This window comes from Porites lutea, chromosome 1 (assembly GCF_958299795.1).
Source record: "Porites lutea chromosome 1, jaPorLute2.1, whole genome shotgun sequence".
NCBI lineage: Eukaryota > Metazoa > Cnidaria > Anthozoa > Scleractinia > Poritidae > Porites > Porites lutea.
This window is the reverse complement of record NC_133201.1, coordinates 9,565,048-9,587,107: the sequence shown is the minus strand read 5'-3', so window position 1 is coordinate 9,587,107 and position 22,060 is coordinate 9,565,048. Positions and strand designations below refer to the sequence as shown.

The 22,060-nt window shown below is 40.1% G+C and overlaps 2 protein-coding genes across 2 annotated transcripts in view; one reads left to right on the top strand and one right to left on the bottom strand.

The window, feature by feature from the left end:
- The window catches only part of LOC140945096 (uncharacterized), a gene marked incomplete at its 5' end in the record, with an annotated part of 12,778 nt that extends 9,493 nt beyond the window's left edge, over positions 1–3,285 (bottom strand). Inside the window, 5 exons of the mRNA XM_073394191.1 lie at positions 364–460; positions 1,544–1,608; positions 2,529–2,587; positions 2,946–3,030; positions 3,127–3,285. Of these exons, the coding sequence (XP_073250292.1) occupies positions 364–460; positions 1,544–1,608; positions 2,529–2,587; positions 2,946–3,030; positions 3,127–3,285 (465 nt within the window). The remainder of the gene's footprint in view (positions 1–363; positions 461–1,543; positions 1,609–2,528; positions 2,588–2,945; positions 3,031–3,126) is intronic.
- Positions 3,286–3,370: 85 nt separating this feature from the next.
- The window catches only part of LOC140944506 (nucleolar complex protein 2 homolog), a 29,343-nt gene continuing 10,653 nt past the window's right edge, over positions 3,371–22,060 (top strand). The window contains exons 1-11 of the mRNA XM_073393636.1: positions 3,371–3,440; positions 3,669–3,806; positions 4,183–4,405; positions 9,488–9,679; positions 10,452–10,575; positions 11,806–11,896; positions 12,527–12,602; positions 13,193–13,303; positions 20,081–20,194; positions 20,437–20,625; positions 21,426–21,565. Coding sequence (XP_073249737.1) covers positions 3,409–3,440; positions 3,669–3,806; positions 4,183–4,405; positions 9,488–9,679; positions 10,452–10,575; positions 11,806–11,896; positions 12,527–12,602; positions 13,193–13,303; positions 20,081–20,194; positions 20,437–20,625; positions 21,426–21,565 — 1,430 coding nt within the window. The 5' untranslated portion in view covers positions 3,371–3,408. The remainder of the gene's footprint in view (positions 3,441–3,668; positions 3,807–4,182; positions 4,406–9,487; positions 9,680–10,451; positions 10,576–11,805; positions 11,897–12,526; positions 12,603–13,192; positions 13,304–20,080; positions 20,195–20,436; positions 20,626–21,425; positions 21,566–22,060) is intronic.

The window sequence follows — 22,060 nt, the reverse complement described above, 5'->3', positions numbered from 1 at the left end:
ACATGGTGAGCCACAGCAAGCCCATCTTATTTTGCCATGGCAGGGTTAGGGGTGTTCGTAGAGTGCTGTTCTCAAGAGCGGGAGAGCCTGAGTTCAATTCCCAGGGGTTGGATCAATACCCAGGGTCTATAAAAATGACTGAGAAAGTAGGAACATGTACATGAAAGTCTATGCCATGCAAATGTCTCGACCTTCACATGGCTCTGAAATGCACATAGAAATGGTGGTCTCGTCTTCTAGTGGGGGTGACTAGTGGTTGTGAACAGCACAGCAAATTTGTGCTAAAAACATCTCGACAATAAATAAGACAAGTTTAACATGTATATAATTGTAAAGTGTATTTTACAGTTGTACTATTTTTACCTTGAAAAGATGAGCCAGAGTATATCCAATTCCTCCTCCCAATATAGCAGCTCCTACATAGCTTCTCCATGGAATAGGTTGTTGGGGTGGTATATAACTAGCAGGAAAACAGAAAAGCATACATGTAAGGTTAAAGTGACCCAAAAGATTTTGTTTTTTAAACATTACAGGGCTTATATTTAAAAAGAAGGGAGGGTTTGGGAAGGGTTTGGTGAAGACCATCTTGGAGGAAAAAAATTTAAAAGGAAGAAGAGCTCTTCTACTTTTCCCATTCACTTTTCTTCTGTTCTCTGTACACTCTTGCTTTCTCTTATCAATCTACACTGTTTTTCTCATCTCTTCCTCAAGAAAGACTACGAAGGCAATGAGAAAGGGACATACATGACACTTTTTACAAGCTACAAGACATGTTGGAATAGAGAGAGAGATCTTTGTAACTTTGTTACAGGTCAAAATTCTATTCAAGTTTTAAATTTTTTTAACCTGGGTTGATTCTCAACTTCCTTTGTCTCCTAGGCCTAATTGATGAATATTTAAGATAAAGAGACAAAGGAAATGGAGAATCAACCCAAGTAAGTTAAAAAAAAAATTCACCTCAATTTACTTTTGACCTGTAACAACATTCCAAGTAACAACTAGCATTTTACTCTTCAGACTTGACACATTTTGCAAGCAGGCAACTCACCGGGGTTTTTTGTTTTGTACTTTTGTTTCCAACAGTTTACTTTCACAATACCCAAAACAGAATTTGGGGTTTTGGGAGGATAAATTAGTTTTTTATCCTCTTTCTGCAAAGGGTTTTGTAGGGATAGAGATTAACAAAATCAAAAACAAAAATTCCAACTGACACTAAACAGCTGGTTTTAAAATCTCAGCTGGAAGCAGAAAGATTAGAAAAACGATTTTATAGTCGTGGTTTATTTTTTACTATTGAACAGAAGCAATTCCCCTTTCTTAATGGCCGAAGAAGGAATTGAACACAGGAACTCCAGATTTCACTCTCACTCTGACCACTTGTCATACTATGGGTTATATTATCCTGAAATACATGTACATTTTAATAGATCATTAGAACTTTCAAACAATATTGTTTGAAAATTGATGCTAACAGTAAAAAGTATGTAAAAAAAAAATAAGCCTGCTTAACTAAACAAGCAATCATAAAATATTTTTTTCATACCTTGCAATTTGTCGATTTCTACCCTCCCCTTGTGGGGGTACTGGGGGAGAGATAGGTTCAGGATTCTGAAGCAAGAAATAAAAAATCATGTTTGTATACCATATTTCCTTCAATAATAGCCATGGGCAATTATTATTATTTGCACCAAAAAGGAGCAATTATTTGAGGGAAGGCAATTATCCGAGGGATGTGATTTCAAGTATTGCTCACTGGAAGGTGTGCTCCAAATATATTATTTTTTTATTATACCATTAAAATTAATAATACAAGAAAAAATAAGCAGATAAATTAAACTGAACCTAGGCTTTTTAAGTGTTCCAAATCTTATTCTTTGATTAATCTCATTGATGAACGTCAATATTCTCAGCACCAGAGTCTGAATCGTCACTGATCAGTTTTGCTGGCTAACAGAAAAAGAAGATGGTGAGAAGGGTGGGAAGGGGGTGATTATTTGAGGGAGGCGATTAATCAAGGATCAGTACTGTTATACTCAAGGAAATGCAGCAAGTAACTAAATCCATTAGGACCCATACATGTAGCCATTGTCTGGTCACAAACATTTAGGGGTTCATGCTCAAATTTTGAATTTGCAGTTAACTGCTATACTTACTTGTATTGTTTTTTAGGTGTAAATAATTCTGCAAAGTTGGCCTTTAGAACAAGGAATATTCAAACAATAGGTGAATATAGTTTCTTGTTCATGCGCTAAATATGATTTAAGTGAACAAAATCAGGGTTGTCATTAAGAGCCAGGGGTCGGGGATTTTCCCCGGCTACTAAGAGAGTGGCCCCCGGCTACTTTTATTGGAAAATAGAAGAAAAATAGAACCAAAAGAAATCTCTAGCCGTTTGATTCCACGCCTACTTGTTGTATTTACCCGGCAACTTGAAATCTTAGTCACAACCCTGAAAATTGTTGTTCAGTTTCACTGCTAAGTTTGTATTAAATTGAAAAGACCAGTTTCTGTGGCTATCCTGCACTAACCTCATTTAATGGTGTGCCAGATATTCTGATAGCCTCTTCAATTTCATCTTTCTTTAAACCTGCGAATTAATTCACACATCTTTTAAACTGAAAAGGTGCATGCAGCAAAAATGCCAGCAAAAGAAGAAAGATTGCCCTTATTACACCCCGCGCGCAGGGGAACTGTTCATGTACTTTCGTTCTCCTAAATATATAATTCAATTATTTTCTTTTCTTTCTAAACAGTGGTGAGTTGATCTAGGAAGATCAAAAGGCCTCTGCTTACAAGATAAGTTATCAAAGATCGAAGTCTAAACGTTTAACGTTTAGACTTTAGACACTGTAAATAATTTTCTAGTTCAGCTTTCCTACATTTAAACTTATGTTACTAAAATAAGTTAAATGATCATGAGACTTGCTTAACGATTCAATGTATACCTTTCTTTTCGAGAAAAGCTCTTCTTCGCGATAAAGGTGTTTGCTGTACTTTTGGATTTTTCAAAAACTTGACGGCGGTATCGATCTATAAGCAGAAAGGACCAAAGTGTTTAAGTCGAATTCTGAACTTCGTGGTTGTTTAACAACACACACTATAAATCTGTGTTAAGAGAGATCTCACCCTTTTCTGGCGAAGCTCTTTCTCTTTTTCTCTAGCAGCATCATCGAGCTTTAAAGGAAAGGAATTAAAACTTAGAGATTTCACAACATTATTGCAAAATAGTACAAAACACAAGTCAAACCTCTTCTCGGGAAGCCATATTGCTTCGCTGTGTTGAAGCCTATTCTAAGCGGAACAATGATTGGTTGAATCTGCTAACTCTTCACCAATCCAAACACTTGTAATAAAAACACGATCACAGTCTTCTAGCCAGCGGTTTGTGCACGTGCTTCAAAATTCAAGATGGCGGATTCCACTAAGAAGAAGAAGAAGAGGCAAGTTCAAGTTTTTGACTTGTTTTGAAAGTAAAGATCATCAAACTATTCCTTTTTTCTTCACAGGAGATTGTGTGACATGGACGCAGATGAGTTTATCATGCATGAGTTTGATTCTGACCTTTACGTTTACCTTTAAGTAAAGGTCAGAATCAAACCCATGTATCATAAAGTTTTTAAGTTGTTTTGAAAGTAAAGATCGTCAAACTGTTTATTTTTTCTTCACAGGAGATTGTGTGACATGGACGCAGATGAGTTTATGATGCATGGGTTTGATTCTGATGTTTCCGTTGGGGACGATGGGCAAGAAAATGAAGAAGATTGTTTAACTGCAGTTGTTCAAACGTCTTCCAATCAAAAGAAGAAGTACGCTACGCCTAACCTATATTTTTGTCATAACAGATTTGATAAAATTCTCCTGCTTAAAATAGGTGTTTTAGTTGACTTGTAAAATGTTTTAGTTAATTTTTTATCTCAGGTAATTTTTCTTTTCTTTAGTTTTTGGGCATGGTAATGTATCAGCTAATGAAGTTAAAACAAAAAATTACCTGAGATTAAAAAAAAAATCGTGCTTACCATGTAGCCAGCTTTGGAAGATGCCTAACAGTGTCAAGAGGAACAAATAAGCAAGCAGATAAATGTTATTTAAAATTATAGGTAGCAAGTGAAGCCATTTTATGTTTAATTTGTGTCAGATTTTAGTGGCTCAGTAATAATATTCATCTTGAAACTTTGTTTCCAGAAAATCCAAAAGTGCACATCACAAAGATCAGCTAGCTAGATTACAAGAAAAGGATCCTGAGTTTTACAAGTTCTTAAAAGAAAATGATAAAGAGTTGCTGGATTTTAATGACTCAGATACTGGTTCTGAGGCAGACTTTGAGCAGGAAGATGATGACCTTCATAGTGAGGATGACGATGAAGACAATGATGAAGAACACAAGGATAAGAGACCTAAGAAAAAGGTAGAAATGTTTTTGAAAGAATAATACAAGGCTGTGCTTGAAGGGATCCAAGTGTTCTAAACCTGTGAAAAAATAGGTTGCCCAGGAAGATTTCTTAGGTGCCCAAGAGCAAAAGTAAGGTTATAACTGGTACAGATCCAGGGAATCCTGAAATTACACGGTACACATTATTGCAGCAACAGTGTAGTGTAGTGTACTTTCACTATAGCTCACATGATTTATCTGAGTGTACAAAGGTTCATGGGATTGATTATTAAAAGCATGACAGGTTAGATCTGGAGTGTTCCTTGTGTAGACTTAATACTCTATTCGAATCGGTTTCAATACACGATTAAGACACAGCATCTGGTGACGAGGATGTTCTCTTAGGTCCAGTAAACGAAGTATGGCCTCAATCAAGGTGAATGATCTACTAACAAGTGTAAAACTGTTTGACCCACTGGTGACCTGTCGAGCATTGGCAGGCGATGGCAATGATGGCTTAAATGTTTTTCGTATGCTGACAGCAAAGGCCTCATCATTTAAGCAGACAAAGCTGACAATAAAATACAATGGAGAGCTCTACTTCTGCATTGTGCTGGGGAACAAGTACAAGAAATCATCAAGACTTTGGCTGATACAGGCCCAACAGCCAAGTATGACAAAACCGTAAATGTGTATTTCACTCCAAAGGTAAATTTAACATACCAAAAATAATCATGTCTTCCAGAGTATGGAACAGTGTGAGGGTGAAACGGTGGCTCAGTTTGTTACAAGGTTATGACAAGTTGTGAAAAACTGCAATTGTGGTGATCAGGCAGATAATCAAATTCGAGATCAAGTTGTTCAGCGGTGAATGTCCTATGAGTTAAGGCAGAAATTGTTGGAGAAAGGTGACACTTTAACCCTAGCTGTTCTTCGACTTAAAACACATGAAGCTGTGCAAGCTCAACTTGAGAGTGTGAAGAGTAAAACCGCTAATGTGAATCAGACTTGTGACTCATGCGAAAGCAAGCATCACGATAAAGGGAAGAAGACGTTAGGAGAAAATAAAACATGTTATAGATGTGGCCACATGGGACATTTTGGAAGAGATCCTGAATGCCCTGCTAAAGGAAAAACCTGCAAGACATTTGGTGGCGCTGATCATTTTGCTTTGCAATGCAGAGCCAAGACAGGGAAACCAAAAACCGATAAGAAGCTAAAAGAGAAGAGGAAGGTGAGATGCATGCAAGAAGGAGACAATGATGAGGGAGATGAGTATGTGTTCACTGGTGTCACAGCCTAAAAAAGTGGAGGTGATTGTGGGTGGATGTGTTGTGAAAATGGTGATTGATTCGGGGGTGAGCACTACTGTTGTAGGCAAAGGCCTATGGAGTGAGCTAAAGCAGCAGAAGATTAACTTTGTATCTAAGAAGTGTGACAAGAGGCTCTATGCGTACGGAAGTAAGGAGCTGCTAAAATATGTTTTGGGGACATTTTCATCATCAACAAGAGTAGCTGAGAATGAATTTCAAGCTGAATTTGTTGTCATTAATGGTGAAGGAGAGGCACTGCTTGGAAGAGAACCTGCACTGCAACTACACTGTAGGAGTGTTGAAGTTAGCTGTTTCAGTTTATATGCTGCAGTCCAAAGAAGCCAACATTTCTGATTACAAAGAAGTGTTTGTTGGTGTGGGCAAGTTAGAAGACTATCGGGTCAAGTTACATGTGAATCCCAACGTACCACCGGTGACTCAGCCAGTCAGGTGCACTACATCAAGGAACTTGTAAGCATGGATATATATATATATAGATATGGAATAGCATGGAGCCAGTGAAGGGCCTGACACCATGGGTTAGTCCAGGAGTGGTGATACCAAAACAGAATGATGAAATTTGGTTTTGCGTGGACATGTGTGGAGCCAATGAAACGATAATGAAAGAATGCTACCCCATACCTACTGTGGATGAAGTACTCCAAAGCCTCAACCAAGGCAAAGTGTTTAGCAAGCCTGATTTGAAATGGGGTTACCGTCAGCTAGAACTCCCTCCAGATTCCCGTAGCATTACTGCCTTCATCGCTCATTGTGGATTGTTTCAATGTAAGCGCCTGATGTTTGGAATAGGTTCAGCCCCAGAAGTGTATCAGGATGTTATTCAGCAAGCACTTAGTGACTGTGAGGGAGCTGCAAACATCTCCGATGACATAATTGTTCATGGGAAAACCACTGAGGAGCAGGATGAGGGGTCAAAGAGAGTTTTGGAGAAATTGAAAGAGAAACACCTGACACTAATTAAAATCTAGAAAAGTGTAAGTTTCACATGACCAAGCTACATTAGTGTTTATGGGACTGATGCTAACAACAATGGAATTGGACAACTGAAGAGAAAATAAAGCTGTTGTTGAGGCAAGAGAGCTGTAGAATGCCTTGGAAGTTAGAAGTTTTCTATAGGACTAACTAACTACAATGAGCAGTTGATCTCAGACTTTGCCTTTGTAGCTGAACCATTGCGTAAAAAAAAATTAATTAACAAAGAAAGGGGTGTGTTTAAGGTTTGGAGATGAGTAGAGAAGAGCATTCAGTAAGCTGAAGAGCAGATTAGCAAGTGCAGAAACCCTTGGGTATTTTGACAAAGATGCCCGAACACTAATTATAGCAGGTGCAAGCCCAGTTGGTATTGGCACAGTACTTCTTCAAGAACAACAAGGAAGAAAGAGAGTTATCAGTTATGCAAGCAAAAGCTTTAGTGAAGTGGAAAAACGTTATTCTCAAACTGAGAATGAAGCGTTGGCAGTTCTTTGGGTGTGCGAGCATTTCCATGTGTACTTGTATGGCATTGAATTTGAATTGTACACAGATCATAAGTCATTAGAAACAATTATAATCAAGCATGTCAAAGCCATGCACAAGAATTGAGTGTGGATCCTGAGGCTTTTAGCTTTACAGATTCACAGTTAAGTAGTTGCCAGGAGAGCAGAAATTTGCAGATTCCTTATCCCTCTTACTGCAAGCAGAAAACCAGGCAACTGGTCCTTTGGCAGTGCACAAAGTATCAGATAAATTTGTCAGATTTGTGGCAGTAACTGCTACTCTGTGCGCAATGATGACACGTGCGATTGAAGAAGTGTCAGCAGAAGATGAGGAATTCAGTGAGCTGTGTCACCATATAAAGAGCGGAACCTGGAGGGATGGCCAGCTCAAGCAGTACATATCTGTAGCCAGTGAACTGAGTGTGATGGGCAAGCTGATCCTCAGTGGCACCAGAAAACTGTGGCACCTAGCAAAGTGAGACCCTAAGTCGTTAAGCTGGCACGTGAAGGGCATCCTGGTATTGTTAGTATGAAGCAGAGGTTGCGATCAAAAATATGGTGGCCTGGGATTGACAAAGAAACAGAAAGATTTTGCAAACTGTTTTTTAGATGCCAGCTAGTAAGCAGTCCTGCCCACCCTGAGCCAATCAAGTCAACCCCCTTACTACAAAATTCATGGCAAGACCTGGCCCTGGATTTATTAGGTCCTTTACCATCAGGTGACTCCGTGTGAGTTGTGGTTGACTACTTCAGCAGATATTATGAAATTGAGATGATGCGTTCCACAACATCTGAGACTATCATTGAGAGTCTGGAGAAAGTCTTCATGATTCATGGGTTACCACTATCAGTAACCAGTGACAATGGGTCACAGTTTGTTTCAAGTGAGTTCGAGAGATATTTGGAAGGCTCTGGTATCAAGCACAGGAAGACCACACCATTATAGCCCCAAGTGAATGGCGAGGGGGGAAGGCAGAACCAGTCTCTTTTAAAAAGGATGTGGATCGTGCAATCCGAGGGCAAACATTGGAAGGAAGAAGTTCACAACATTTTTTGATAGCATACAGATCTACTCCTCACACCACCACCAGAGTGAGTCCAGGTGAACTTCTGTTTGGAAGAAACATCTGGACCAAGTTACCTGAATTCCATGAAGCCTGTGGAGCGAGTGAAGTGCAAGACAGAGGCAGATAAGTGAAAGCAAAAGCTGAGTTATATGCAGGCAAGAAGAGGCATGCAGAGTATTCAGATCTGGTTCCGGGTGACAGAGTGTTACTAAAACAAGAGAAGCAAAACAGCTTGTCGACATCACCTGCACCAGAACTGTATGACGTTGTTGGCAGGAATGGCAGCAGCATTGTTACAAAGTCTCCTGAAGGTGTTCAGTTAAAAATGACTACTGCACACAACAAAAAGTATGAGGAACTGCCACCCATGCCAAGTCAAACTGTTTGTCTGCCTGTTGAAGAGGATGCTCAAGTAGAGAGTCCTGCTCTACCAACGGATCTTGAGACGGATGGTGGAAAGGAACTGAATGCTGTCTCAAGGAGACCATCCCTGACAGACCTTGAGACGGATTGTGGAAAAGCTAGAACTGCTACAGTGTATATCTACCTGAGACCAGTTTGTCATAAAAAGTTACCAGAGAAGTTCAGAGACCTTAATATGAGTTGCCTTAATATTAGAACTATTAGTGTTTTGCTAAGACTGTGAAGTTACATGTACTTCACAAGTGTTATTATTGAACTGCGTCACTTTATCCCAGTGAAGTCAAGTTTACACTATAGCTAGTTGTGCAGCTATGAAGTTTGTTCCGGTTTCTCCTCATAGGTTTTAAGTTCATTTTATGTTTTCCTTGTATGTAGTGTTCCGAAAAAGGATTAGGGATGTAGTGTACTTTCAGTATAGCTTACATGATACATCTGAGTGTACAAAGGCTCATGGGATTGATTATTAAAAGCATGACAGGTTAGATCCGGAGTGTTCCTTGTGTAGACTTAATAATCCATTTAAATTGGTTTGAATAGGCTATAAATTGAAGACACAACAGTGCAGTTCATCCACTTTTAATTGAAAACAAAACAGTAAATTTGAAATTTGTTTGTTGGTGTTTTGACACTGTTTTTTTTTTTTTTGTTGTAGATGTGCTGCCTTTTTTTATCACCAGTAATTTAAGTCAGTGGGAAAACAGATACCATTCAGAATTTTCCATTTGATTTGCCCTTATTCACCATAAAAGAAAATGTTCTCTGTGTTTTATATTTTCACATTCGGAGAGTCTCTTATCACTTCGACTCTCTTGTCTTCAGATTTTATCTAAAGCAGGCAAATCCAAAGAAGAACAAGCTGTTGATGACGACGACAACAATGATGATGATGATGATGATGATGATGATATTTCAAATATGAATGATGATTTAAATGATCAAGAGAACGTTAATAAGAGGGAAGGAAAATCAGTGACTCTGGAGATGACAAAAGTTTGGAGATCAGGACTTGAAGTATGATGTTCTGTTTTGGATTGTAAAGTTTTTTTGTGCCCTATAAAATGTGGCATAAATGCTAATGTTAAAATGGAAATACAGTTTGCCTTCCTACCTCCCTAGATAGTTTTCAGGAATTCCACTTCTTATAAAACTCATAAAACAATAATATTAATTACAGTGTACTTATTTTTCTGGAGTATCAGTTTGTTTCTAGGAAATAAAACCAAATTCAGTTGAAATCAGGAAGGATAAAACTAAACAACTAAAGTACACCAGTGTAACCGCAAAGGTACATTGTACCATTACCAATGTAGTTACAAATGTACAGTACTTTGTGGTGTTTATGTGTATCCTGACCTTTGCTGTGATTGGTCACTTTGAAATCAACATTCCTTTTATGGCTCAGTAAATAATCCACTAAATAAAAACAAAATTATGGGATCATTATATGTTATGGGAAACTGCCTACCTATCCCTCCCCTAAGCTAGCATTTTGCCCTAAGTGAGAAGTACCGGTACATGTACGTGTCAATGTTAGCTTAGGGGAGGGGTAGGTGGGCAATTTCCCAGAAATATATAATGATCCAAATTATGTTTTATTTAAAGGACCACGAACAGACTAGGAAACTCAACTGGCAGACAGCAGCTACTGTAGTTGGTTATTTGCAAGCATGGGCAAGGAGTTTATTAATCACTTTCATCACTAGTCACTAACACTCCTATTCAAAACTGCCTGTTAAAGTATTGTTCACACATTCAGGAAATTTTCTTTTCTTTTCTCTGTCAGAAAAACTCAATTTATTCCCTTAAGCAAGCACTGAGAGCATTTCAGTCAGCTGTACACGGAGCCCTAGACACTGGAGATGAAAAATCGCAAGTACGCTTGACATTTAAAGTTGAGGGAGACAAAGGTACACATCAGCTGATAAACTTGCAACATACCATACCCCTTAACGGTTTTCGCTCTTCCAATTCGTACTATCTCAGTTTTTAATGTCTATGTTGCCCTAACTGTGGCTGACTTTACAGGGCTTCAAATAATTTTGGGACAGTGGTCAGACATGATAACCAACTGAAGAAACTTTTGCTCAGTTGAGTCTCATTTCTGACCTGTCCAAATAATAATTATTCAGATTGAAAAAAAAAGGTTTACATTCACGTGTAATTTTTTGTCTGTGAGCATGATTGTATTCTTACAGAGACAAAATCTAAGATTTACAGCTGGGAGGATTTGGTTATTTTTTCAAGTGTGAGAGTGGCGTGACCGGTGTATAACCAGAGAGTGAAGTTTTTGGCCGGTCAAGCCACCTTTCTGGCTGGACATTGTCCGTTGACCAGTGATTATTTTGAGTCCTGCTTTTATGATTTACTCTGTACTGACTACATCCACATTCATCCCTAATTTTATTTATTTTTTCCTCTCTCATGATAATTTTATTATTCCATCGATAGTGAAAGGCCAAAAATAATGTTGATCTTTTCATGAGACAAACCAGATTTCATCTGTTGGGTCAGATTTTGAACTAAGAAAGTATATATTAACCAACCAGCCACAAACTTCTGAAGCACAATTGGATAGAGTGGATGTTGATCCAAACTCATTCAGAAACACTGAAATGAGAGAGACGTCAAGCTTTTCATGAACTATATGTCAATACCGCCCACTTTGGTTTGTCTTATGAAAATTTCTTTCCTTGTTCTTTGCTTTACAATTCTTCAGTGAAGCTGCACAAATGAAGCTGGTCAGTCAAGGCTTATGTGGATTTATAATAGTATTTCTTACAAATCTCTTTCTTTTGTCACTCCAAACGTCAAGATGTTGCTTTAATGTTCACAAGAATAGGGGGGATGGTCTATTTGGCCTCCTCTACAATATTTGATTGAGTAGGTAAATTGGATAGAACATTTTATCCAATAATCATAAAAGTGTAGGTTGGATTCCTGGTCTAGTCTGAAAAATTTCCAGTTTGTTTTATTTAACTTTATCCTGTTAGGTTGTTTACATGTCTATTATTAGTTTTATTGCAAGCATTACATTTCTCTTAATCTTTTTTCACCTGAAATTCATAAATCTACATGTATAGTGATTTATGTTCATGCATACTGTATTTTTATGGTCAACCATTTCTTTTTCTCCCCAGTTTTTAATGCCATTATTCAACTTTGCTTGAGACATGTCTACCCAGTATTATTTCACCACATTGGAGGGATGCAGTATAAGCAAGGAAAAAGGTTTGTAAAGTAGTGTCAAAATCTGGAGGCAGATTAAGTACACGTATTCCAGTTCACAATGGCTGAACTTTGGTCATGATTAATTTGGTAAGCCAGCATTGTTAGTCAAGCTTTAGGACCTTCAATTAAAGTAGTTGTCAAGCTTAAAGGTAATACGTGTTTATTCTATTGACAATAGCTTATGCAATAAAAATAATCACATGCTGTCAAACATTTTAAGCCTCAACCCAACAGTTCTTTACTCTACCTGGTCATTCAGTATTTCTGTGTAGGGTTTTTCTGATAGCTAGCCTGGGAACAAGCTCTCCAGGCCATAAAGGGGAGTCACAAGATGTCACACGAGAGCCACAGGTAAGCAGAGACTCCACTATGAGGGCATTTTTGGCTTGCACTTGTTTTCTTGTGGCTCACTTTGCTGGCCATAATTGAAGAACTTAATTTGCGTGCAGGCTGTTTGATAGCCACATGGAAGCTCTTTGGGGCCTTTTGAGGTGGGAGAGGAAAGGACAGGGAAAGTAGGGTTCTTTCTCCTTTTTCTCCCTACCCCCCTCCCCTAGAGTGCCTCAGAGAGCTTGCTCGCAGGCTTGTTTTTTGATGGTTTAAGGAAAGTGTGTTTGTTTTTTATTGCAGAATTCTCCCTTCTTTTCATTCAAACTGGTCTAAGGTTAAAACATCAGTCAAGCATTACCTCACTGACATTCTACAGGTACAATTTAAAGTAATAATTGTGCTAGGGTACAAGTGCTATAGCCTGCAAAAACATCCATTTCTCCTCGCTCTTTGCCGCAGGGCACGTTCCTCCGCGCGAAAGTCCCCAGCGGCGAAGAGCGAGGAGAAATGGATGTTTTCGCAGCCTACAAGTATATAGATACATATACAGTGTACATCTGTATACTGAATTGTCTCCTTTCATATACCTCTATACAGACAGTTGTTTTGATCTTTAAGATACAAAATTCCTAGTTCAAAGATGTGGACATGTGTCCAATTAGAATCTTTTGTTGGCTTTAAAGATGTTGGTAGCAATTTCTATCTCTATGATACAGACACCTTTTGTAATGCAGAAACTTGTTTTTCTGTTCCTTTGATGTCCACTTATTTATTGAGGTTTGACTGTATGGTTAGATAGATCTTTACACACTGTTACATTGTCCATCTTGAAGAGAGCTTGGTACAAATCTACATTAAAATAGAGGGTTCTGCCTGCCATTTCGAATGTGGAGAAAGCATTGAGAACATTGCTAATTTTTGTCATAAGATTTTAACACTGCGATTTTTCTGCGGTTTTGTTTGCAGTTGTTGCGGACGCTTGCTGAGCCATCCATGTTATGTGTGATCTTACGACACGCTCAGCAGCTGATACCGTACTATGCCTGCTATCCAAAAATTGCCAAAGCTTTTATAAAGGTAACAGTGATAACTTAATCAGTTGATAGTAGGGAGTTTAAGATACCACGATGGCGACAGAGGCAAAAACTTCGCTTGAAAAGTGACTTCTCGATCTATGAAACTTTAGTGCGATTATCCCAACTTGGTCACTATGTTTTACGTAGGCGAACTCTCCTAGAGTTGAATTCTTAAGAGAAACATCCAGGTTTACAAAGAGTAAGAGAGATTATAACGTATATTCACGTTGTCGATAAAACGTGAAAGTAGGCAATTCACGTCGTAGTCGTGCAGTGACGGCAAAGAAAGGGGTTTCCACCAGAAGAGGAGTCTGGGCGCTGCCCAGGCCCCCAGCGGGGTACAGGGGCATCACCCTGTTGGAGGTCAACAGGGCGACGCCCCCGGGGGCTAAACAGATTTGATCATCTCCTGAGCCAGATGATGACTTGTGTCAGACGAGTGCAGACAGCGTAAGTTTGTTTGACATTTGTTGTAAAATAGAAAATAGAACATCAAGGCATACAAATTTCCAAAAACGAGACCCTCAAAAGCTTTTGCGTATCTTTTATTCTTCATTCTCTGTGAAAGATTTTTTTAAAGATATTGTAAACAAACTTAAAATCAAGAAAAAGAAGACGCAGGGCATACTTAATACAATTTCTTTTTCTACCGGGGGTATTTCCTATTTTCCATTTAACAACTTTTTTAATCTACCTTTTTTTGCTCTTCTCCCACCATTTACTGCTGCCGAAAACCTCAAAATAGCCGGCGATAATGCTGGTCGCCGGCGTATTTTGACAACCCTGGGTAGGGGAACGCATATCACTAGGAATATGTGTTCCCAGGTAGGGGAAAAACATTTCACCAGTGACATGTGTTTCCCGGGCGGGGGAACATATATCACTAGTGATATGTGTTTCCAGGGAAGAGGAACACATATCACTAGTGGAATGTGTTGTCCGGGTAGGGGAACAGACATCACTAGGGATATGTGTTTCCCTACCCGGTGTAGTGTCGTAGTCACCTAGGAACAGGTTTACGATGTAATATGTGCGGATGTAGTTAAGTAAGAAATTAGCATGGTGATTCAGTACGAACGAGAGGTGTGATTCGACGGAAAAAAATGTGAAGTTAGCGAAACCTAAGACTCTACATTGGCAACGAGGATCTTTCTTTTTTTAGCGATTTAAGATAAAATGGCTGCGTTTGACACTAACCTTACCTGCGAACCGTTTGATCCGGACTTAGACCCGACATCAGTCGGACCGCGTTGTGAGAAATACGGGGACAGATTCAAAGTCTAGGCTGTGGCGATGAACATCAAAGAAAAGGGAAGGAAAAGGGCAGTATTCTTGCATTGTGCCGTACCCAGAGTACAGGATATATTTGATATATAAGAGGACACCAGAGACGATTTTGAGACCGCCGCGAAGAAACTTATGGAGTATTTTGAACTGAGGAAACATCTTCTTTTGAATATTTACCAGTTTCAGCAGTTGTTCCAGGAAAAAGAAGAATCTTACGAATGTAAAAGCTATAAAAGAGGCGGAACCTCTGCGCAACGCCAAGGAACTTAATTCATTCCTGTGTACCGTGCAGTACAAGGCACAATTTACAGTAAGTTACACCCCACAAACCGACACTCTCAGAGATCTGTTAAAAGCTGATGTTTTCACGTGGAAAAAAGAGCACCAGGATGCATTCAATTCGTCAAAGGAGGCTGTCTTCAGAAATCGTCCTGGTTTATTTCGAACCCAACGCACAGCATGAAGTTCACGTTGATGGATGTCCTTTACGAGGTCTCAGCGACGTTGGTCCAGTATAGTCCTAATGAAGATAACTAGCGAGTGGTACAGTATGCCGGCAGAGCTCTGGCGGATGTAGAACAGAGGTATTCCCAAATTGAGCTGGAGATGCCAGCTGCGGATTTCGCGTGTAGAAAATTCCATGTCTTCCTCTATGGCAAACCGTTCACGATTTTCACTGATCACAAGCATACAGAGGCTACAGAGAATGTCTGTGCGATTGCTGGACTACGAGTTCAGGGTGGAATACAGGCCAGGGAAGACTAACATCTCGGATTATACTTGGACTCACCCCCTTCCGCATGGGGACAACACTAACAGGGAACTGGGCTCTACTAAAGATGTAAGGCATTGGGGGTGTAATGATTCGTATTCCTTGCGATTCGATTTCGACTATTGCCTTTCGATTTCGATTATTTCGATTTCATTATGTAAGTGTTTCTTAATTCTTATAACATAATGCCTATTATAAACAACATGCAACCCTAAATGAAAAAGAGCGTTTCGCAAATAGTTTGCCTTATTTGGAAATTCTCAAGGAGTGGTCAAAGGACAGCATTTTTCCAGGCATCACAAAATGGCGCACGAACTGTAATCGTCTTTGCTCGTCATGCTGGAACATTTCTGAATAAAGATATGGCTCTGGTGTTTTGGGACCAATATGTACGGTATCCGGTTGTAGAATTTACCACATCGACCTCAGCGGACAGTTTTATTGTGCTTTTCACACGCATGTTCAACATGTATGGAATTTTTGAAGAGATTAAGTCGGACAATGAGCTCCCGTTTAATGGATCGAAATTTTCAAACTTTGCTTAGGAACAGGAATTCAGACATCGAAAGGTCACTCCTGCCTGGGCTCGGACCAGTGGAGACAGAGAACGTTTTAAGCAGATGCTGAAAAAGAGCGCCAAAAGCGCTAGACTTGAAGGGAAACCAATTCGACTAGAAGTTCAAACAACCATTGGCAACTATATATCGTGCTACGCCCCACCAAGTGACAAAGCAGACCCCGGACCAGCTTACGTTTGGAAGAGAGTTACGTAGGAAACTACCCGAAAGGATAGTTTCCTCGAAGGAATTTTTAAGTGACCACATTCGGCACTGGGACACGTCAGACAAAAAAATAGATGTAAGAGTACGCAGACAAAAGGAGAAATACTCGAGAAAGCTTGATTGTCATTGGGAACACAGTCCTTTTGAGACAGAACAGAGCCGAAACGTTGACCCCAGCATATGACCCCTCTCCTTACTCAGTTAGAGAGGTAAAGGGACTATGGTCACGGTTGAAAGGGTGAGAGAGATCAAAGCCCGGAACTCATCACATTTCAGAGTACTTAGATTTGCAAGGGAGAAGGAGTATGACGTGTTGGACTGGGATTAAAACGGCCCTGGTAACGCTCAAGAAGAGGAGAGAAACAAGTTGGATATGTTCTCTGGCAACCCCTTAAAGGACCCTCCTCCCAGTTTGCCCGAGATGAAAGTAGTAGGGGACTCACATCAAACTGTTGACCACACACGGCTGGGACTCATAAAGTCCGCGCGAGATCGAAATTCCACCTGCAACACTCTCTATTGGGACTTTGTGCTGAACTAGATAAAAGGGGAAAGTGTAGTGTCCTAGTTTCCTAGAAACGATTTTATTTTTGTAATATATGCGGATGTAGTAAAGCAAGAAACTAGCATAGTGATTCAGGATGAACGAGAGTAGCCTGTGAACAGGCTCTCTGTTTGGGAAAGGGTGAAAAAATCGCGAGGCCCCACCCCCCTCTCCTCGCAATTTTTTCACCCTTTCCTGAAACAGAAAGCCTGTTCACAGACAAGAACGAGAGTGTGGTTTCACGGAAGACATGTGAAGCTAGCGAAACCTAAGACTCTACACCCGGGAACACATATCCCTAGTGATATGTGTTCCCCTACCTGGGAAACATATATCCCTAGTGATATGTGTTTCCCTACCTGGAAAACATATATCCCTAGTGAAAGCTGTTCCTCTACCTGGGAAACACATATCCCTAGTGATATGTGTTCCCCTACCTGGGAAACACATATCCCTAGTGATATGTGTTCCCCTACCCGGAAACATATATCCCTAGTAATATGTGTTCCCGTACCTGGGAAACATATATCCGTAGTGATATGTCTTCCCCTACCTGGGAGACACATATCCCTAGTGATATGTGTTCGCCTACCTGGGAAACATATATCCCTAGTGATATGTGTTCCCCTACCTGGGAAACATATATCCCTAGTGATATGTGTTTCCCTACCTGGGAAACATATATCCCTAGTGATATGTGTTCCTCTACCTGGGAAACACATATCCCTAGTGATATGTGTTCCCCTACCTGGGAAACACATATCCCTAGTGATATGTCTTCTCCTACCTGGAAACACATATCCCTAGTGATATGTGTTCCCCTACCTGGGAAACATATATCCGTAGTGATATGTCTTCCCCTACCTGGGAAACATATATCCCTAGTGATATGTGTTCCCCTACCTGGAAAACACATATCCCTAGTGATATGTGTTCCCCTACCTGGGAAACATATATCCCTAGTGATATGTGTTCCCCTACCTGGGAAACGTATATCCGTAGTGATATGTGTTCCCCTACCTGAGAAACACATATCCCTAATGATATGTGTTCCCCTACCCAGAAACACATATCCCTAGTGATATGTGTTCCCCTACCTGGGAAACACATATCCCTAGTGATATGTGTTCCTCTACCCGGAAAACACATATCCCAAGTGATATGTGTTCCCCTACCTGGGAAACATATATTCCTAGTGATATGTGTTCCCCTACCTGGGAAACACATATCCCTAGTGATATGTCTTCCCCTACCTGGGAAACATATATCCCTAGTGATATGTGTTCCCCTACCTGGAAAACACATATCCCTAGTGATATGTGTTCCCCTACCTGAGAAACACATATCCCTAATGATATGTGTTCCCCTACCCAGAAACACATATCCCTAGTGGTATGTGTTCCCCCACCTGGGAAACATATATCCCTAGTGATATGTGTGTCTCTACCTGGGAAACACATATCCCTAGTGATATGTGTTCCCCTACCTGGGAAACACATATCCCTAGTGATATGTCTTCCCCTACCTGGAAACACATATCCCTAGTGATATGTGTTCCCCTACCTGGGAAACATATATCCGTAGTGATATGTCTTCCCCTACCTGGGAAACATATATCCCTAGTGATATGTGTTCCCCTACCTGGAAAACACATATCCCTAGTGATATGTGTTCCCCTACCTGGGAAACATATATCCCTAGTGATATGTGTTCCCCTACCTGGGAAACGTATATCCGTAGTGATATGTGTTCCCCTACCTGAGAAACACATATCCCTAATGATATGTGTTCCCCTACCCAGAAACACATATCCCTAGTGATATGTGTTCCCCTACCTGGGAAACATATATCCCTAGTGATATGTGTGTCTCTACCTGGGAAACACATATCCCTAGTGATATGTGTTCCCCTACCTGGGAAACGTATATCCCTAGTGATATGTGTTCCCCTACCAGAGAAATACATATCCCTAATGATATGTGTTCCCCTACCCAGAAACACATATCCCTATTGACATGTGTTCCTCTACCTGAGAATTGAGATCCCTATTGATATGTGTTCCCCACCTGGGAAACACATATCCCTATAAATATATGTTCCCCTACCTGGGAAACATATATCCCTAGTGATATGTGTTCCCCTACCTGGGAAACGTATATCCGTAGTGATATGTGTTCCCCTACCTGAGAAACACATATCCCTAATGATATGTGTTCCCCTACCCAGAAACACATATCCCTAGTGATATGTGTTCCCCTACCTGGGAAACATATATCCCTAGTGATATGTGTGTCTCTACCTGGGAAACACATATCCCTAGTGATATGTGTTCCCCTACCTGGGAAACACATATCCCTAGTGATATGTCTTCCCCTACCTGGAAACACATATCCCTAGTGATATGTGTTCCCCTACCTGGGAAACATATATCCGTAGTGATATGTCTTCCCCTACCTGGGAAACATATATCCCTAGTGATATGTGTTCCCCACCTGGGAAACACATATCCCTATAAATATATGTTCCCCTACCTGGAAAACATATATCCCTAGTGATATGTGTTCCCCTACCCGGAAAACTTATATCCCTAGTGATACATGTTCCCCTACCTATCTCATCGCCATTTAGATTTTTTTCTTACTCTGTTCAATTAAGATAGATTAGTGAATGTTTCGATCTATAATTTAATTTTTGTAACGTCTATACGCAATTCAGTTTTCGAACTGCTATCTGTTTTTGAATTAATAAAGTTCAAACTGCAATCTTCAAGCAACATGTTCAAAACGTTGATAACACTATCCACCAGATAAATCTCTATCCACTGGATAGTGCAATTGGCTCCCCTAATATTTATCTACGGCTGGATAGTGATTTATCCGGTGGATTAGGCTATCCAGTTTTTCAACAACTGGGGCCTGGTCGTTATGTATGATTGCAGGCAGGATTTTGTTAAATGGGCAAAGTTTCGTAAGACGTTTTCTGATAGCTGACTGTTTTTAGCCACAGCTCTGTTTTACTCAAATGAATGTTAATTAAATTTTTATCTATTGTTATTATACATTGTGTAATGTACTCACTATCTGTCTTCTCACTGGCTAAGAGCCTACAGCTAATTTTGGAAATGAGCGCAACCTACTGATTAGTTAGTTATCTGCTAGCAGCAGATAACTGTTTTATCTGTAGGTTGTGCGCGCAATGCATGATTCCCAAAAACAATATCAATTCAAGTTCCTTGCGACGGTGTGTTTGTCGTCTTTTTCTTCAAAACAAGTGTTTAAGTGTTATTAGTGCCAGCCCTCGGCCCGGCCCATAACACTTCTGCCTCGACCTTGGTTTTTCCGGATATTACTAAAACCTCATCCAATTTTTATTGTTTATTGTCGCCTTCTGCAGAGATCTGTAAGAATGTGGAGTAGAGGTGAAGAACATGTCAGAGTTCTCGCTTTCCTTGGTATCAGGAATGTTGCTACGATGATGCCTTCTTCACTGTTGGAGTTTTCCGTCAAGGTTTGTTCCTAACTGCACTAAACGCCTTTGATACACTTTGACCAATCAACCAAACAATCAACTTCAAAAGTTTCCTTCTTGTTCCAGAAAGTTATCACTTGTATGTAAATGCTCCTTTTGATTTCAGGCCAATATACACTATGTACACCTTGTTCTTAGAAAAGATGCGCACCCCTTTGTAATGGGAAGCTGTTGTGTTTCAATGAAGTTTTGTTTGAATTGCTTTCGTTTTGTTTTTTCAGCAATTGTACATAAATTTTGTCAAGAATTCCAAGTTCATGTCCCCCAAGACAAAACCCATCATAGCATTCATGCAGAATTCATTGGTTGAGATCTTCAGCCTCGATTCTCATCTAACTTACCAACATGGATTTGTCTTCATCAGACAGCTAGCAATTCACCTTAGAAATGCCATTGTGCAGCAGAAGAAGGTACTCTAGGGCCTGTCACATGGAAATGGGGTACCCCAGGCAGGTGGGGTAACCTGCCTATCCATATAATGTCCCATTTAAATTTGATTACGTATACATGATAGGTGGGGTGACCTGCTACATGTTACCTCGCCTATCTGGGCTCCCCCACCTCCATGTAAACAGGCCCTTAGTTTATCAAGCAGAGGATACGCCTCTGTCCTGTAATTCCTCTTTCCTCGTTATTTTTTAGGAATTATATATGTAGATTTGGTCGAAGGTCAAACAGTTCTTTTCACAGCTATTACTCTTGAATGATGTACTGTTATTGTTTGGAGATAAATGGGTTTACAGTCGGCTTAGAAGGCCTAATTCAGGTCTTTCTTCTTGCCATCCCTCTTAAGTCTCTTTACCCACATCGGTGACGTCATCACAAGTGACCAGTAGGAGAGCGAGTGATATTTGGCGCCACTCCCGAAACAGCATATGGCAATCATTTTTCCCGCGAGAATTTATAATTATAATATGAATCCAATCCATTCAGGCGAAACAAGTCGGCGTCAGTGTGCGACCTCATTGAAGCCCGCTTCGCTTGGTTTTAAGAATTTATGAGAGGTCGACTTGTAGCAAGTCTACAATCCGCGATAATCTGCCTCAAGTTTGTCCATCCGTGCCTTCGTGTTTATACCTCTTTTTATGGTTTCAGGGTTTTTTTTTCTACTTTCTAGTGGTTGCCATTCTCTTTGTTGGAATTTTGTTAAACGTGGTGGTCAACAGAGCTCCTTTAAACCATTCTGACTCCTTTATTGTTTTTTTTCCAGGACTCGTATCAGTCAGTTTATAACTGGCAGTACATACACTGTCTTCACCTTTGGTGTCGTGTTGTGAGTGAAGTGAAAAGCAATGGAGTCCTTGATCCTCTTATTTACCCCCTGGTGCAGACAATCATCGGAGCAATTAAGTAAGCTTACTCATGCTCCTATTGAACTCTTTAAGGAGGCTGAACACAGTTTCTCTTGGAATTCTTTATCCCTTTACGGCGTTTGTTAATATCTTTATCATGGGGAGATATGCAGCCAATAACCTTTTAAAGAAAAACGTACGGGGATAAGCTGAGAAAACTCCACAGACTGAAGCAATTTATTCTGTTTTCGTCGCATTGGATATATCGTGTGTTCTCAGCGCGCTTAAAAGTGTTGAGCATGCGAAAATGATCAACTTCTAAAATTTGATAACTCTGAGCTTTCTAGTTGACTCTGCGGCCGGGGCGCGTGACAAAAGAGCCAGAACAGAGAGCTTGGTCGAAACCTCTCGGGACGATTTAGGTGATTACATCATTGACATAAACTTCCTAGCAATTGCCAGTTATTAACCTATAGGCTATTTACAACTAGGGCTTGACAAAAAAAAAAAAAAAGAACATTGATTTCCTGCTTGCCATGTGAAGAAGTAGTCC